The 18,879-nt window shown below is 40.9% G+C and overlaps 1 protein-coding gene across 3 annotated transcripts in view; it reads left to right on the forward strand.

Moving 5' to 3' along the window:
- Nucleotides 1–18,879, forward strand: part of DLG5 (discs large MAGUK scaffold protein 5) — a 219,561-nt gene that overhangs the window by 125,652 nt on the left and 75,030 nt on the right. The window contains exons 16-19 of one of the 3 annotated variants that reach the window (XM_044296449.1): nt 11,469–12,383; nt 12,465–12,594; nt 12,700–12,844; nt 13,779–13,900. In XM_044296449.1, coding sequence (XP_044152384.1) covers nt 11,469–12,383; nt 12,465–12,594; nt 12,700–12,844; nt 13,779–13,900 — 1,312 coding nt within the window. The remainder of the gene's footprint in view (nt 1–11,468; nt 12,384–12,464; nt 12,595–12,699; nt 12,845–13,778; nt 13,901–18,879) is intronic. The other 2 variants (XM_044296451.1, XM_044296450.1) reach the window with 2 other exon arrangements.

Consider the following 18,879-nt stretch of genomic DNA (forward strand, 5'->3'; position numbering starts at 1 on the left):
CTGGTGAAATTTCCTCTTTTGGTCTCCCATCTGGTGAATGGAGACCTATGTCTACGTTTGGCATATGCACAAGGTGGTTTTCATGTTTCTTGTTTACCAAACGTAGTGTGAATAGAGCCTTATTGTAACAAAACATTTCAGTCTCATATTGGCCCCTTTGTCAGCCTCTCTGTTTATCACTGCTGACAGTAAATATTTAGCAGTGATATGTAATGTCTCCAGTGTGGAACTTGCTGGTTCTTTTCTTCTTTGAACCGCCAATTCTGTAGAATCTGCAGCATTTTGTTTCTTTCCTCTAGTATGCATTTGATGAATAATTTGAAAGGCAAGTCTTATCAAGTACATGGATATAAAAATGTTACAGTGCATGTTGCATTGTTTGTCAGATGTATACACCTAGAGGATTTGCCTCTGTATACCTACATCAGATGCTTCCGGTCAATGCCACTTTATAGGTCTCCATGTAATTTTTTTTTTTTTTAAGTATACTGTGGGATAATAAAATAATGTAGTCTGCTCTGCTAATCTATACAGTGATTAAAACGGTATACCATCCTATGCAAGGACATTCTTTTAACTTTTGTTGAGTGAATGGGCTGTGAATGTGTTTGATGTAAGGCCAGGAGCTCTCTTAGTGCATACAGCAAATATGCAGACGCAATGTGAATGCACCCTTATTCAGACCTTTTCCCTGTGTGCCTCTTTGTTTTTCATGGAATCTGTAACATCTGCAGTGGATGCTGGGGTAGGATCGCAGGGGAATCGGGGCACCATGGCTGCAGGCATCCCTGCCGCGTAAGGGCAAGATGGTGTCTTTCTGCCCCCTGCCGCTCCCAGCACTGCGATTGGCCACGCAAGCTGACGTTTGCCAGACACTGCAATATAAAAATACTGCAGATACAAAAAAAATATTTTATATATATATATATATATATATATATATATATACACATTTTTTTATTTTTTTACACACACATATGCAGCCAGGTCCATAAATATTGGGACATCGACACGATTCTAACATTTTTGGCTCTATACACCACCACAATGGATTTGAAATACAACAGTTTGCATATGTGCCTCCCATTTGTTAAGGGGCCAAAAGTAATGGGACAATTGGCTTCTCAGCTGTTCCATGGCCAGGTGTGCGTTATTCCCTCATTATCCAATTTACAATGAGCAGATAAAAGGTCCAGAATTCATTTCAAGTGTGCTATTTGCATTTGGAATCTGTTGCTGTCAACTCTCAAGATGAGATCCAAAGAGCTGTCACTATATATATATATATATATATATATATATATATATATATATATATATATATATAAAAATTGGCACAGGTGATGAACAGTGGTTTACCGACTGATCAGTGCTTGGCAGCCACGGCTCACACACAGAAAAAGTGGTGCAGAGCTGCAAAATAGTAAAAAAAAATAAAAAATTACCCCACAAAGCGCACAGACCAAATGGCGTCCGTAAAAAGGAGAGGGAGGGACAGGAACAGAGATGGATGGTGGTTTAGGGATCTGGGACAGCTGCAAATGAAAAAGATAAAAAAATCTGTAACTTTTTTTATTTTCTGGTCACATAGCTGTATAAGGGCTTATTGTTTGTGGAACAAGTTATACTTTCTAATGCCATCATTAATTATGGCATAAAATGTCGTGGGAAGCGGTAAAAAAAATCCGAATGGGGTGAAATTGGGGAAAAAAAAACTAAACACAATCCCTCCACCGTTTTACGAGTTTTGTTCCCACGGCGTTTTGTTTACGGCCCATGCCCTTCATTCTCTGCGTCAGTACGATTGCAACGATACCCTATATGTATAGGTTCCTTATGTTTAAATAGTGTAAAAATAAATGTAAACTTGGAGAAAAAATGTATTATAATAATAATATTATTATTATTTTGTTTTTTTCATTTTGGGTTATCCGGAATTTATTACTAGCTTATTTTGCTCATTTTTGCTCATTTCTTATCCTGGCATCTGGTGGCCAAAATAAGAATTGCAGTTTGAAAACTTCTAGCTTTCTCAATAAAACGACCAGTATTCAGCGCAACTATCTATGTCTGGATTGGACACGTGGGGAATAGTTAGGAAGTCCGGAAGCACGAGCTTCCTGGTTTTTGCGCATTTAGGTGCTGTAACCTCACTTGATCACGGCATCTAAAGCATTTAATTACCTTGCCTTTTGCGGCAATTAGCCACAGGGACTTGCCGGCCATGACGACCGCTGCACGCGCGAGCGGGAGTCATGCTTGCACAGCTCTACCTACATGTACGGTGCTGGTAGCGAAAGGGTTAAAAAATACATTTAGTGTTAAATAGAAATCAATTTTAGGTAGTGTTAGTGCGTGAGTCCTGCACCTGCTGAGCGCTGATCAGAAACTCCCCCCCCCCCCGTGTAGATATATATATATATATATATATTTCCATATATATATATATATATCAATTCCGGATCCGTTTGTCTCAGTTTCGTCAAGTGGACAGCAAAATGCTGAAAGCAGCGTTTTGGTGTCCGCCTCCAGAGCGAAATGGAGACTGATCGGAGGCAAACGGATGCATTCTGAGCGGATCCTTTTCCATTTAGAATGCATTAGGGCAAAACCGATCCTTTTTGGACCGCTTGTGAGAGCCCTAGACTGATCTCGCAAACGGAAAGCCACAATGCCAGTGTGAAAGTAGCCTTAGTGTAGATTTTTACACACTCATAATATCTGTGTGCGTGGGTTCTGCACCTGCTGAGCGCTGATCAGAAACATACATTTTTCTGATCGGTCTGCTCGGTTTACTGTGCAAATTTTTTTTTCTTCGTGTAGTTATATAGTAAGGGGTTACACTCTCAGGTAGGGCGGCGATGACAGATTCTCTTGAAGACTGCAGGGTTAAAGTCCAAATGTTGCTTTATTTATCACACTCCGGCAGTACTGGCAACCGCAGTTATAATTCACTGGGTAAGCTGAAGATCCAGCACCACAAAACATAAACCAAAATAAACACCTGCCCGCCTGGGCTCTGGCTAATACAGTGAAGTTCCTAACTCACCTATTGAACACAGGTCACACAGAGAATTCAGCTTCTCTAGCCAGCAGGGCAGCCAGCTTCCCAGGCTTTCTCCAGGCCTCACTCTCCTAGACTGACAGCCTGGACTATGCTTTATTTCCCCTTGACGATCCCAGCTGGCTTCCTCTGGGGATCCTTCAGGCTAGGGGAAAACCTGTCCCGGAATAGGGTGGACTGAGGAGGTCCCTCTACCAATCCTACCTTCTCCCAGTCCAATAAAATCCAGCCCATAAACTTAACAAAACTGTCTCGGCAACCTACACATTGCTGAGACCATTTTAACCTTAGGATATGCACCCCTTCCAGGACTCTACCATACACTTTTCTGTTCACCTTACCACTATATAAATAATTCAATTTTAGGTAGTGTTAGTGTAGATTTTTGCATCCACGCAACATCTTTGTAATTTTTTTAAAAACTTTTTTTCTTTACTCCTTTTCAAATTTATTACAAGCCCCTTCACATGTGAAAACACAACATACACACCCCTCACACTAAATAAAGGTTTACACATTTCACACATTACACCCCAATGAAATAAAAATGTCCCGTCCGTGCTAACGAGTATACTCAGCTGAAGAGGCATACGCCATGCTTCTCTACAATACTGAGTCTGCCAGTGAGGGAGAAGAGGATGCCACTTTCCTCTACTCCACTACCCCCTCATAATCATCATCCGCTGATGAGGGACCCTCTAGAAGGCACCCCAGAAAAACAGCTGAGGCAGACCCTCAAAATGAGTCCATATGGACCCCACCCCCTGACTATTATCAGCCCCAAATTCCAGATTTTTAGGGCAGCTCCGATAGACTGTGCGGGCTTTACTGAACTAGATTTTTTCCAAAATCATCTTCTATGAAGATTTTGAAAATTTTATGGTGGCCCAAACCAATTTATACGTCCAACAATTCATTGATCAGAACCCTACATCGGCATATGCCAGACCCCAGTAAGTGCATGATGAAGTTTTGGAGACTCATTCTGCATATGGGTGTTGTAAAGAAGCCAAACGTTAGACAATATTGGAGTTCGGACATTTTCTACCAGACTCCAATTTACAGTAACACGGTGACCTGGAAAAGATTGAGTAAATTAGGAAATTCCTACACTACAATGACAATGCACAGTGCCTACCCCAAAACAACCCGACATTTGACTGTTTGTTCAAGGTTAGGCCTGTCATTGACCACTTTAACATCAGGTTTGCTGAGGTGTACAACCCAGATAAAAATGTCTGTGTAGATGAGTCCCTATTACTTTTCAAAGGGAGGATTAGATTCTGCCAGTACCTGCCTAGCAAACGGGCAAGGTGCACTTCACAAAATAGATAGCATCATGAGGAAAGAAGATTATGTGGAAATGCTAAAGCAACATCTCAAGACATCAGCCAGGAAGTTAAAGCTTGGGCGTAAATGGGTCTTCCAAATGGACAATGGCCCGAAGCATACTGCCAAACTGGTTACAAAGTGGCTTAAGGATAACAAAGTCAATGTTTTGGAGTGGCCATCACAAAGCCCTGATCTCAGTCCCTATTGAAAATGTATGGGCAAAGCTGAAAAGGCAAGTGCGAGCAAGGCAACCAACAAACACGGCTCAGTTGCACCAGTTTTGTTAGGAGGAATGGGCCCAAATTCCGACCAACTATTGTGAGAAGCTTGTGGAATGATATCCAAAACGTTTTACCCAAGTCAAACAGTTTAAGAGCAATGGTACCAAATATTAATGAAATGTATGTAAACTTTTGACTTTGCAGAAAGTAATAAAAATGCCTTAAAACATTCTGAGAATGGATAAAAGTAGGGCTCTCCTCCATAAGAACATGCTGGTGGTTAAGTACAAGGACAAGAGGGATGTCCTTGTACTGACCACCTTTCACAGTAAAACCAGCTTCCCTGCTCCTGTATGAGGTACCACAACGACTACCCCCAAACCAAGGACCTAAAAAAGATGCAGGGTGGGTTCCAACAGGGGGATAAGGAAAGACACTATTTACCACTGCGAAACCTATCCTGAAAAACCTGACCTGTGCATGTAGGATTGTTTTAAAATTACCACTCATCCATGGAGTATTAATTTAATTAACTACCCTGTAGTTTTACCACCTTGTATCTCTGATTTAATCCGCATAGCTTACATATCCACTTTTCACCAACTACTACATATAAATTTCTGTGAAACACCGGTTAGGTCAAAAGTGCCCTTTCCACCCCTTAAAATGTTTGTACGGGGGTACTCTTTCCAAAATGGGGTCACTTCTTAGGGTTTTTAATTTCTGGGGACCTCTGGAATATTTTTAATGTGACATGGCACCTAAAATCCATGTCTGCCAATTCAGACCGGCCAGCAAAATCCATATTTTGCTGTTTGCCTGCTGTGTGCCCATACAGCAGACTACAAGCACATATGGGGTGTTCCCTGAATGGGGATAAAATGGGAAACACATACTGCAAATGCATTTTCTCCTTTAATCCCTTGTTAAAGTGAAAAATTGTGGTCTGCTAGTAATTTTTCATTTTCACAAATGTGTGCTTTGAAATCCTTTAACAAGTGAGAGACACTGCCTTCTGTGAGACACTTGTTTGCTGAAAAGTGCCCTTTCCACCACTTAAACTGTTCATACGGGGGTGCTCTTTACAAAATGGGGTCACTTCTTTGGGTGTAAAGCAACTTTTTTGTGAAAGTTTTCATTTTCGCTGCCAAGTGTTTCCTAATTCTAGGAAACATCTTCGAGGTCAAATTGCTCACTACACGCCTTAAAAGATTCATTGAGGAGTGTAGTTTCCAAAATGGGGTCACTTTTTTCTGGTTCCTACTGTATGGCCACCTCAGGGTCTTTATATGCGACATAGCTCCCAATTACCGTTCCAGCTAAATACGCTCTCCTAAATCCATATGGTGCTGCTTCCACTGTGAAGCCTGCTGTGTGCCCATACATCAGTTTTTGAGCACATATTGGGCGTTTCTATAAACTCCAAATTCAGGGTAATAGATTTTGAGTTTTGTTTGGCTGTTAACCCTTGATGTTGTTTCCTTAATTCTCATGGGGCACTTAAAGGGTTAACAAAGTTTTTGTAAAATGAGTTTTGAATAGCTTGAGGGGTGTCATTTCTAAAATGGGGTGTTTTATGGGTGGTTTCAGCCCCACAAAGTGACTTCATAACTGAACTGGTCCTTAAAAAATGTGGGTTTTGGACATTTTCTTAAACATTTTAAGATTCTAATGTCCCCAAAAAATGTAATTTTCAAAATGATCCAGACATGAAGTAGACATATGGAGAATGTAAAGTAATAACTATTTTGGGGGTATTACTATCTATTTTAAAAGAGAAATGTAAATTTAGAAATTTGCTAATTTTTAACTTTTTTTTTTTGTACATTTTTTTTTTTTTATTACAAATAAAAATGAATGAAATTTACCAGTGTCATGAAGTACAATATTTGACGAGAAAACTATCTCAGAATGGCCTGGTTAAGTAAAAGCGTTTTAAAGTTATCACCACATAAAGGGATACATGTCAGATTTACTAAAAAATGGCCTGGTCCTTAAAGGGGTTCTCCGGGAATTAAGAAAATGAAAATACTTAAATATTAATTTATTATAAATATAGAACAAATAAAAAAGAAAATTGGAGGGCAATCAATTATCAGGAAGTCGAATGGAGATTAGATACATTTATTAGAATAAAAAAACACTATTTGTCAGCCTTTATTTTATATATATATTTTTATTCTATGCGGTCTTTACAAAACACCAGACTGTGATCTCAATAGTACTAATACCCTATTTCAGGGAAATCCTTTTGTGGATCCCTGTGTAGATCAGTGCTCCCCCCTTAATATGGGGTAAGATCGTACTGCTAGGATGAGCACTATCTCCACCTGGAGCATCACCCCAGTGATAATCGTAGAGGATAATTGGATTGCAATCAATGATACTAGTATACAATATAGCACAGATGAAGATAGACAAACAAAAAAAATAATAATAATACAATAATATGATTATAATGGTAAGGATGGCAATTTTCAGAAACACAGCAGAATAAAAAACATATCTTCAGAATTCCTCCAAATGATCACATGGATGACTAGTCCCGCTGCAATGCAACGTAATATTCTTCCAAAATGTGAATTAAATATAAATAGGATTAAAAATGGAATCCTCCTACAATGCAGTACATTAATCCCTTTCAGTGAGGGTAGACCAATACCTCTTAATTCACTATATTATCAGTGGTATGCTTGTACTGTCCAGACCTCTCTTGTGGTCTCTCTGTGTATTGCCGCAGTTAAATTGGGAGTAATGCCGTTTAGGTATAATCATTCATCAGCAAGTACTGCCATATAAACCAATAGATCTATTAATCTGTATGTTTGCCACAAGGGTTACGTTACCCTCCGATGGACTTGGTATGATAGTGCCGGCTTGTATGTGTCTATCAGTTGTTACGATAGTATGCGCTCCGGTCGGCGTCCCACGTGTGCTGGGATCGCCGTTCTTTTCTTTACAGCACTGTCTATGATTCAGGGATGATAGTCCTCAATCGTGGTCAAGTGGTTATCTTGTTACATTCCAATAGTACAATTTTCGGTATGGCCATCCAGTATGTACTGTCTTTATCAATACCAGACGCGTTTCGGGACTACGGTCCCTTCCTCAGTATACTGATGCTAATGCATTTTTATAGCATAGCTGGCATTACGGGAAGGAAATAAAACTCAGAAGGGCATAGTATATGGAGTGGATTCCAATGGATCGGCAGGTAGTCATACATAATTTTGCAGAGACTATGCGTCTTTTATGCAGTATGCATTCAATGTCTATAAATAAATAATAAATAGATAAATAAAGGAATAGACATATATTGATATTAGTCCATATGTTACATCCTAAAAATTGTCAAACATAATAGAAAAATAATAAAAACATATAGAAAAATATGAAAGAAAAAGTCCAGCTCAGCTCGGGTGCAAAAGGTGACTTTTTTTATTCCAGCGGTTTTAAAATTTCCATAAGACTTTGTTTGTCATGAAGAAGGACAAACACAGTCTTATGGAAATTTTAAAACCGCTGGAATAAAAGAGTCATCTTTTGCACCCGAGCTGAGCTGGACTTTTTCTTTCATTGGATTCTATACATTTCCGCATCCAGGTGCGGTGCCTGTGCCCAGTGGGTGTTGTTTAGCAGGTGAGAGCTGCCTTGCGCTTGATTCTTATATATAAAAATATATAATGGACAATAATAAATAATGAAAATATAATGCAAGGTATACTGCATATTAAAAACTTGATATACTGGATACTGACAATTCCATTGATGATTGTGACTGTGGGACTAATCCTGTCCCTAAATTTCCTTTTTTAATACAGTATGTACTACGGAAAAAAGGCTATTGGGAATACTATATCGTTGATATGGGTAATTTATTGATACAAAAAAAAAGAAAGAATGACCATATGTTTCATAAATATAAAGATAACCATACTATTGATGGCTCTCTTATATCTCAATAGTATTATAAAACCAATAATAAATATAGTAGAATATGAGAAGGTAAAATGAAAAAGTCCATAGTGTAGATATAAATATAGTAGAAAATAGGGAATTATACTGGAATGAATAATGTAATAAATAGTGATATATACAGTACAGACCAAAAGTTTGGACACACCTTCTCGTTCAAAGAGTTTTTTTTATTTTCATGACTATGAAAATTGTAGATTCACACTGAAGGCATCAAAACTATGAATTAACACATGTGGAATTATATACATAACAAAAAAGTGTGAAACAACTGAAAATATGTCATATTCTAGGTTCTTCAAAGTAGCCACCTTTTGCTTTGATTACTGCTTTTCATCCTCTTGGCGAGCTTCAAGAGGTAGTCACCTGAAATGGTTTTCACTTCACAGGTGTGCCCTGTCAGGTTTAATAAGTGGGATTTCTTGCCTTATAAATGGGGTTGGGACCATCAGTTGCGTTGTGGAGAAGTCAGGTGGATACACAGCTGATAGTCCTACTGAATAGACTGTTAGAATTTGTATTATGGCAAGAAAAAAGCAGCTAAGTAAAGAAAAACAAGTGGCCATCATAACTTTAAGAAATGAAGGTCAGTCAGTCCGAAAAATTGGGAAAACTTTGAAAGTGTCCCCAAGTGCAGTCACAAAAACCATCAAGCGCTACAAAGAAACTGGCTCACATGCGGACCACCCCAGGAAAGGAAGACCAAGAGTCACCTCTGCTGTGGAGGATAAGTTCATCCGAGTCACCAGCCTCAGAAATCACAGGTTAACAGCAGCTCAGATTAGAGACCAGGTCAATGCCACACAGAGTTCTAGCAGCAGACACATCTCTAGAACAACTGTTATGAGGAGACTGTGTGAATCAGGCCTTCATGGTAGAATATCGGCTAAGAAACCACTGCTAAGGACAGGCAACAAGCAGAAGAGACTTGTTTGGGCTAAAGAACACAGGAATGGACATTAGACCAGTGGAAATCTGTGCTTTGGTCTGATGAGTCCAAATTTGAGATCTTTGGTTCCAACCACCGTGTCTTTGTGCGACGCAGAAAAGGTGAACGGATGGATTCTACATGCCTGGTTCCCACCGTGAAGCATGGAGGAGGAGGTGTGATGGTGTGGGGGTGCTTTGCTGGTGACACTGTTGGGAATTCATTCAAAATTGAAGGCATACTGAACCAGCATGGCTACCACAGCATCTTGCAGCGGCATGCTATTCCATCCGGTTTGCGTATAGTTGGACCATCATTTATTTTTCAACAGGACAATGACCCCAAACACACCTCCAGGCTGTGTAAGGGCTATTTAACCATGAAGGAGAGTGATGGGGTGCTGCTCCAGATGACCTGGCCTCCACAGTCATGGACCCATGAACCCAATCGAGATGGTTTGGGGTGAGCTGGACCGCAGAGTGAAGGCAAAAGGGCCAACAAGTGCTAAGCATCTCTGGGAACTCCTTCAAGACTGTTGGAAAACCATTTCAGATGACTACCTCCTGAAGCTCATCAAGAGAATGCCAAGAGTGTGCAAAGCAGTAATCAAAGCAAAAGGTGGCTACTTCGAAGAACCTAGACTATGACATATTTTCAGTTGTTTCACACTTTTTTGTTATGTATATTATTCCACATGTGTTAATTCATAGTTTTGATGCCTTCAGTGTGAATCTACAATTTTCATAGTCATGAAAATAAAGAAAACTCTTTGAGATAGAGATATATATATATATATATATATATATATATATATATATATATATAAATAAAACAGGTGATCACCTATGGGAAGGAATACTAATATGGAGGGCTGATGGTCGTGTAAGGGACGGAGGCCGACGTAGAAGGAGTGGTCGGGATGCTGGTAAACAACCTCCCATCCCCCATCGGCATCCGCCCTGTCAAGTGGAACTTGATTTATAAAAAGCCGAACCATTCCATCTCTGCATTAAAGGGGACCCGTCACCTGGATTTTGAGTATAGAGCTGAGGACATGAGTTGATAGATGGCCGCTAGCACATCTGCAATATCCAGTTCCCATAACTCTGTGTGCTTTTGTTGTGTAAAAAAACAAATTTTCTACATATGCAAATCAATGTGAGATGAGTCAGAGCTTGAAAATATGACTCTTCTCTGGTCACACAAGTAAGATATGACTCGTTTATGTTATTTTGCATAAAAGGCAGGAAGTACAAAAATGCATAATACTTATTGAATTCGTCGGCAAATGAAATTAAAAGTGTAATTTATATGTTTAGGGTAACACAATGAACATTTAGAAACGCTTAGTGAGGGTAGCATAGTAGAGGTGACAGGTTCCCTTTAAGGCCTGTGGGGGCTATTGTGTCGAATTCATAAATCTTTCTTACCTCTGCTCTGGACATTTTTGCAACAGAGTTCCCCCCTCGCACAATCTCCTAATTTTTTTCTAGGGCTGCGAACTTAAGTGTGCTTGGGTCTTTCTAATCATATTATTGTATTATTATAATTTTTTTTTGTTGTCCATCTTCACCTGTGCTATATTGTATACTAGTATCAATTATTGCAATCCAATTATCCTCTGCGATTATCACTGGGATGATGCTCCAGGTGGAGATAGTGCTCAGCATAGCAGTACGATATAACTCACAAATACAGTTACTGGTAAGAAAATGAAATTCACTGCAGTTTACTTTATGTACCTTTCTAAAAATTCAGAGAATACAAATTTATTGTGGGATTGTGTCTTTAATGTAAATATTAGTGACTACATAGCATGCGTTGGTGATTATGACAAACATTAAAAACATGATGGTTATAGTTAATATAATAATTTAGTGTCTTTGAATAATGCTTGGTGTTCACTTCAATACCAGTAAGATATTTATTTATTTTAATTTTTTTATAGGTCTTCCCACCCATGACATCTTGGAGTGGGCAAAACCTCTTTGAAAACCTGAAGGATTCTTGTCGTATTCTCCCTCCAAACATTCAGGCTCAGAATAAAAGGAACCTAAAGAATAACAGCTCAACCCAGACAGACATCTTTCGCACAGACATTCTTGATCACAAGAAAGAGATGGGAGATTGCAGTGGATCCGAGAGAGCACTTCAGTTGAGCTGCCATAGTCACTCCGAGCACAGCTTAGGGTCTATAGGTGGAGATGCTTTTATGGGACGTGGCTATGAATTGCTAGAAGAGGAGGGAAGACCCCTTGGCTATACTGAAGCTATTACAGATGTTCTAGTGGAGGCATCCACTGGCAAGAGGAGTAGTGGGACATGGCCAAAGGTTATGGTAAGCCCTGGACATTCCCAAAGTGAGTTCACTGTCTTTAAAAGACCAAGACAGAGAAAGTCCATTTTTGATCCAGAGACTTTCAAGAGGCCTCAGACACCCCCAAAACTATCTTTTATGACACCTGCATCAGTAATGTGTCATTCTTCCCAGCCTTCAAAAGTAGACCGACCACCATCTCCTCCAACTCCTCCTAAACGCAGTGACTCTATAAAATTTAAACATCGACACCAGTCTAGCTCAGCATCTGATTCCACTGTAACTGCTGGTTCACCGCCTACTAGTCCTTTACCAACGTCTCTTCCTACCAACTCCCAAGAGAATACCCATCATAACAGAGGGGTTGTAAAATGCTGCATAGAGAACGCGGTAGACTGTTCTTTGACAGGCTTTAGAGGAAGTGGAGATGTAGAAAGCTGCTTGCAGAGGGCAGAAGAGCCAGAGGTCAAGAGGCCGAGACCATTGTCTGCGCCAGCTTTAAAACACAGATTGGCACCTGTCAGTATTCCCCACCATTCACTACAAGTTAGTTTTCATTACTTTGTTTGATAACCCGTGAAAGTGGATAGCTCACCAATACTGATTATTTCTTGTCTCTCTTTACAGAAGTTTTCCCCTAGTTCCGAGGATCGCCTGTCTCCTGAACTGAATCATGAGTGGGTTAGATTCTCTCCCACACGTTCTCCCCGCCATAGTGACATTTTTGCTTCTACCTTATATGGATCTGGTATGTCTGGTGAGTTAAAAACTTAATTAAATGAATAACTTTGTGCACACGCTATGTGATAATACTGCTGTAATATTGGAGTATGTAGATACATCTATTATGCATATTAATTAGGTACTGTACCTCGAAGCCTTGCTCCTTGTCCTGCTGTTACCGCAGTTTTAAGAAATCCAATCTACACCGCCTGGAGTCATCGTGTTCCCACTAATAATTGTCCCTCCTCTACAGGCCAGGCCTGCTCCCAGCACATGAATCAAAGGTACAGCTTTTCATTTTATTGTTTCGTCACTTGTCCAGCACTTAGCACCCATATAAGGCTACTTTCACACTAGCGTTTTGGCTTTCCGTTTGTGAAATCCGTTCAGGGCTCTCAAAAGCGGTCCAAAACGGATCTGTTTTGCCCTAATGCATTCTGAACGGAAAAATATCCGCTCAGAATGCATCAGTTTGCCTCCGTTCAGTCACCATTCCTCTCTGGAGGCGGACACCTAAAAGCTTCCTGCAGTGTTTTGGTGTCCATCTGACGAAGCGAACACACAATAGAAAACGGATCCGTCCCCCATTGACTATCAATGGTGTTGAAGACTGATCCGTCATGGCTATAGAAGACCTAATACAACCGGATCCATTCATGACGGAAGCGTTTTTGCAGATCCATGACGGGTCCGCAAAAACCGCTGGTGTGAAAGTAGCCTAAGCCTTAAAACACATCCATATTGCACACTGTCCTTATGCTCAAAATTGCCTTGCATTGTTCAGAACTACTGCTACCAAAATGAGGGTGTGTGAGGCAAGTGTCACATGTAAAGATTGCAGGAATCATCATTGCTGTAGCAGCCAGGGCACTATGTTGTCCATGGCTCCTCACAGAAACACTACATATGAGGGGGAGCTATGAACAGAGTGGTTACTTTTATGGGATACTTGTGTCAAAACAATGTAAGGTAAGCAAGAAAGAGCAAAAAATCTGTAGCTTTTGTGACTTTTAAAAAGTTTAACCATTGTTGATTACTATGAAGGACATGGACACCTTTATTTATATGAGGCATTATGTTTTCTATGAGATGCATTTGTACTAATCATAGTCACGGGTATTGTGGTTATTAAGACTGTGCCATGTTGTGTTCCAAACAATATAGTTTGAACTGAAATTACATTTCTTTTTAATATAATTATTTTCTAACTCTGCCCAGTGCGCAACACCATGGCAGGCTAAGCTTGGACCTGAGTCACAAACACCCAAGTGAATATTGTGATACCTCCCGTCCTAGGGTATCACATGGCTCCAACTCTCTGCCTTCCAGTGCCCGTTTAGGTAAGCAACTTTATGCATTGACAGGATTTTGAAGGTTTTTTATGGAGAAGCTGGAGCTGTCACTCATCCTTCATTGTTGACTGATGTTTGTGAGTAATGCTGTTTGATGTCTAGTTAACATCTCTGATGTAATGTTCAACTGGTGCCAGTAGATGGAAGAAAATTGTACTGTGTAATATACTATAGTCTAAGGCTAGTTTCACACTAGCATTAAAACTATCTGGCAGGCTGTTTCGGCAGAGGAACATACTGCCGAAGTTCATTGTTTCGGGATCACTGCCAGGACCCTTTCACTATGATGGGACCCTACGGAGATAATGCCTGGTTCTGGCATTACTGCTTGGATTTAACCAGACAAAAAATGGTGCTTGGACCGTTTTTTTTGTCTAGCTGAATCCCACCACTAATGCCAGAAACAGGCTAGATCCCTGCCGATTCCCATAATTGTCAGTGGGCTGTGGCAGGAATAGGCAGTATCCAGCAACACTGGATACATTGAACACTGGCTCTGCCGGAACAGACTGTTGGATACCTTTAATACTAGTTTGAAACTAGCCTTAGGAAGAGCATTATGGGAATTAGAAAGGAGGGTACAAAAGGGAGGTTTTGACCCCACAATTCCCCTTTCATGTTCATATGTCCTTGGACATCATTGATATTGATAATCTTATTAATATCATGTGGAGGTACTACTGATCATGATCTTACAAGTTAGCAGTTTCCTAGCCAGTAAATATCACGGAACACTTTAGTCTCTAGTGATGGAATCGCTTTCATGTGGAACCAAAGGAAAATTCTAATTTAAAATAAAAGTTCAGTTTTGTTTCTATTATACATAGTAACATAGTGTATATATACACTATATGTCGAAAAAAGACATTTGTCCATCCAGTTCGGCCTGTTATCCTGCAAGTTGATCCAGAGGAAGGGAAAAAAAACTGTGAGGTAGAAGCCAATTTTTGCCCACTTAAGGAGAAAAAAAATTCCTTCCAGATTCCATAAGGGAATCAGAATAACTCCCTGGATCAACGACCCCTCTCTAGTAGCTATAACCAGTAATATTATTACACTCCAGAATTACATCCAGGCCCCTCTTGAACTCTTTTATTGTACTCACCATCACCACCTCCTCATGCAGAGAGTTCCATAGTCTCACTGCTCTTACTGTAAAGAATCCTCTTCTATGATTTGTGGACAAACCTTCTTTCCTCCAGAAGCAGAGGGTGTCCTCTTGTCACAGTTACAGTCCTGGGGATAAATAGATGTTGGGAGAGAGCTCTGTACTGACCCCTGATATATTTATACGTAGTTTTTAGATCTCCCCTCAGTCGTCTTTTTTCTAAAGTGAATAATCCTAATGTTGATAACCTTTAGGGTGCTGTAGTCGCCTCATTCCAGTTATTACTTTAGTTGCCCTCCTCTGTACCCGCTCCAGCTCTGCTATGTCTGCCTTGTTCACAGGAGCCCAGAACTGTACACAGTACTCCATGTGATTTGTAAAGTGGTAGGAGTATGTTCTTATCACAGGCATCTATTCCCCTTTTAATGCAACTCATTATCTTATTGGCCTTGGCAGCAGCTGCCTGACACTGTTTTTTACAGCTTAGTTTGCTGTTCACTAAAATTCCTAGGTCCTTTTCCAGGTCAGTGTTACCCAGTGTTTTACCATTTAGTAAGTACGGCGACTTGCATTATTTCTTCCTATGTGCATAACCTTGTCAGTGTTAAACCTCATCTGCCACTTATCTGCCCAAGGCTCCAATCTATCCAGATCCATCTGTAGTAGAATACTGTCCATTTCTGTGTCAATTACTTTACACAGTTTAGTGTCATCTGCAGAAATTGATATTTTACTATGCAAGCCTTCTACAAGATCATTAATATATTGAAGAGAATAGGGCCTAATACTGACCCCTGAGGTACTCCACTAGTGACAGTGACCCAATCTGAGTGTGTACCGTTGATAACCACCCTCTGTTTTCTATCACTGAGCCAGTTACTTATCCACATATAGACATTTTCTCCCAGTCCAAGCATTCTAATTTGATATGCTTGATTAAGGGGAGTGGCCTGGGCAACCAGGTGCTATAAATTGAACCACTTAACTCTCCAGAGCTAGCTCTTCCTGACGCTTGCTCTACTAAGTGGGCTTCTTATTAAGTGAAGTAAAAAAAAAGGAGTTCTAGTGCTGAGTGTGATTTTGTTAGTGATTGCAGGTGGCTGAGTGTGGTTTGAAGCAGAGATCCTTGAAAGTTAAGTTTTTGCATTTTAGTACTGCCATTTAAAACTTTTTTTTTCTCTGCTGGGTGTTGCCATTTAAGCCTATTTTTTTTTCTCTGCTTGATTAAGGGGAGTGACCTGGGCAACCAGGTGCTAAAAAATGAACCAATGAACTCTCCCTGAGCTTGCTCTTACTGAGGCTTGCTCTACTAAGTGGGCTTCTTATTAAGTGGAGTTTAAAAAAAGCGTTGGAAAATAAGGTTGGATATAATTTCCTTGTGTGTTGTTGGCTTAATTCTAGGTAGTCCTTCAACTACAGCAGACAGGGTCTAATTCTAAATCATATTTACTGTTTTACTTTTTTACTGTTGTAATCCCCATTGAGTATGTGTTGCACAATTGACAACGCAGTCCAGTGCACATCTTGCATGATGTATGCAGTCCTCGAATTGCTGTTCGAGGGTGTAAATCTTTGTTCAAGATGTGAGCAAATTACCCCTTTGGAATCACAAATCGAGTCTCTAAACTGGCAAGTTGCAACACTGAGAGGCATTGACAATTTGCTAGAGTTTGCTTCTCACCGAGCAAGCACTCTTTGGGGTAGATGAGGGGGGAGGGTGACAGGGAGGAGGCTGAGGAACGTGAGGTAGCTAGCTGGGTAACAGTTAGAAAGCGGGGTAGAGGGAAGAGTGCCAGGGAGGCTAGCCCTGATCTGACACACCCCAACAAGTTTGCACGTTTGGCAGATGAGGGGGATGTCAGTCCAGGGACGTCACTGCTGCAGCCGGACACTTCCTCTGCCAGTCAGGGGAATGTCAGCTCCAGTAAGCAGGGAACCAGGAGAGCAGGGCAGGCCAGACAGGTGCTGGTAGTGGGAGACTCCATTATTAGGGGAACATATAGGGAAATCTGTCACAAAGACCGTGATCGCCAAACAGTGTGCTGTGTTCCTGGCGCTAGAGTTCGACACATTGCGGATCGGGTTGACAGATTACTGGGAGGGGCTGGAGAAGATCCAGCAGTCCTGGTCCATATTGGAACCAATGACAAAATTAGAGGTAGGTGGAGAGTCCTTAAACATGATTTCAGGGATTTAGGTCAAAAGCTTAGGGCAGGGACCTCAAAGGTAGTATTTTCCGAAATACTGACTGTACCACGAGCCACACAAGAAAGGCAGCGGGAGATTAGGGAGATTAACAAGTGGCTCAAGAACTGGTGTAGGAAGGAGGGGTTTGGGTTCCTGGAGAACTGGGCCGACTTTTCTATCGGCTACAGGCTCTATCGTAGGGATGGGCTGCACCTCAATGGGGAAGGGGCAGCTGTGCTGGGGAGAAAGATGGCTAGAGGGTTGGAGGAGTGTTTAAACTAGGAGGGGGGGGGGGGGGAAATTACATTATAGGAGGAGAAGATAGAGCAGATAGAGACCAGGGGCAATGTCATGGGACTAGGGGAGGAATGGAAGGAGGGACTAGAACAGTTCAAAAGGAAAGGTGTAGGGTAAAAAATATACATAAACCTCTCAAATGTATGTATACTAATGCCAGAAGCCTGACTAATAAAACTGGGGAACTGGAATTAGTGATGTGTGAGGAGGACTATGACATAGTGGGAAGAACTGAGACATGGCTGGATGATAGCTATGACTGAGCAGTTAATGTACAAGGTTACAGTCTGTTTAGAAAGGATTGTCAAAACCGGAGAGGGGGAGGGGTTTGCCTTTATGTAAAGTCTTGTCTAAAGCCCACACTCTGTGAAGATATAAGTGAGGGACATGAACATGTGGAGTCACTGTGGGTAGAGATACATGGAGCTAAAAACAACAATAAATTACTAATCGGCATTTACTATAAACCACCTAATATACCAGAGTCCACAGAAAATCTACTACTAAACGAGATAGACGAGGCGGCAAATCATAATGAGGTGGTTATTATGGGGGACTTCAACTACCCAAATATAGACTGGGAAACTGAAACTTGTATATCTCATAAGGGAAACAGGTTCTTGGCACTAACCAAAGACAATTACCTTTCCCAAATGGTTCAGGACCCGACTAGAGGGACGTCCATACTGGACTTAGTATTAACCAATAGGACTGACAGAACAACAGACGTGCAGGTTGGGGAACACCTGGGAAATAGTGACCATAAAGTAATAACCTTCCAATTATCATTCAAAAGAGCGTTTCTACAGGGAGGAACAAAAATACCAAACTTCTAAAAAGCTAAATTTAGAGGCCTAACTAACTGGGACAAAGTCCTCAAAATAAAAATACAGCCACAAGATGGGATATCTTTAAAAACATCCTAAAATCTCATTGTGAGAGGTACATACCATATGGGAATAAAAGGTTGCAAATGTGTTAAATATTTTTTTTTCTCCAATGTATTCACTGAGGAAAATAAACTGTCAGATGACATGCAGAATGTAATAATACATTCCCCGTTAACCCCTTAAGGACTTGGGACATACCGGTATGCCCTGTTTCCTGAGTCCTTAAGTGATCGGAACAGGCTGCCTGTTGAAATCATTCAGCAGGCACCCTGTGACGATGCCTAGGGGGGTCCTGTGACCCCTCCCCCCCGCATTGTCGACCGCTACAAACCGCAGGTCAATTCAGACCTGCATTTTTAGCGCTTATGCAAGTTTCTGATCCCTGTGGTCCGTGACTGCAGGGATCAGAAACCTCAAAGTGCCCATATATTTGAAAGTTAACCCATCCCCAACCTCCCCCCCACCCCCCCCGCAGCCCTCTGTGT

This window comes from Bufo gargarizans, chromosome 6 (assembly GCF_014858855.1).
Source record: "Bufo gargarizans isolate SCDJY-AF-19 chromosome 6, ASM1485885v1, whole genome shotgun sequence".
In the NCBI taxonomy this organism is placed as follows: domain Eukaryota; kingdom Metazoa; phylum Chordata; class Amphibia; order Anura; family Bufonidae; genus Bufo; species Bufo gargarizans.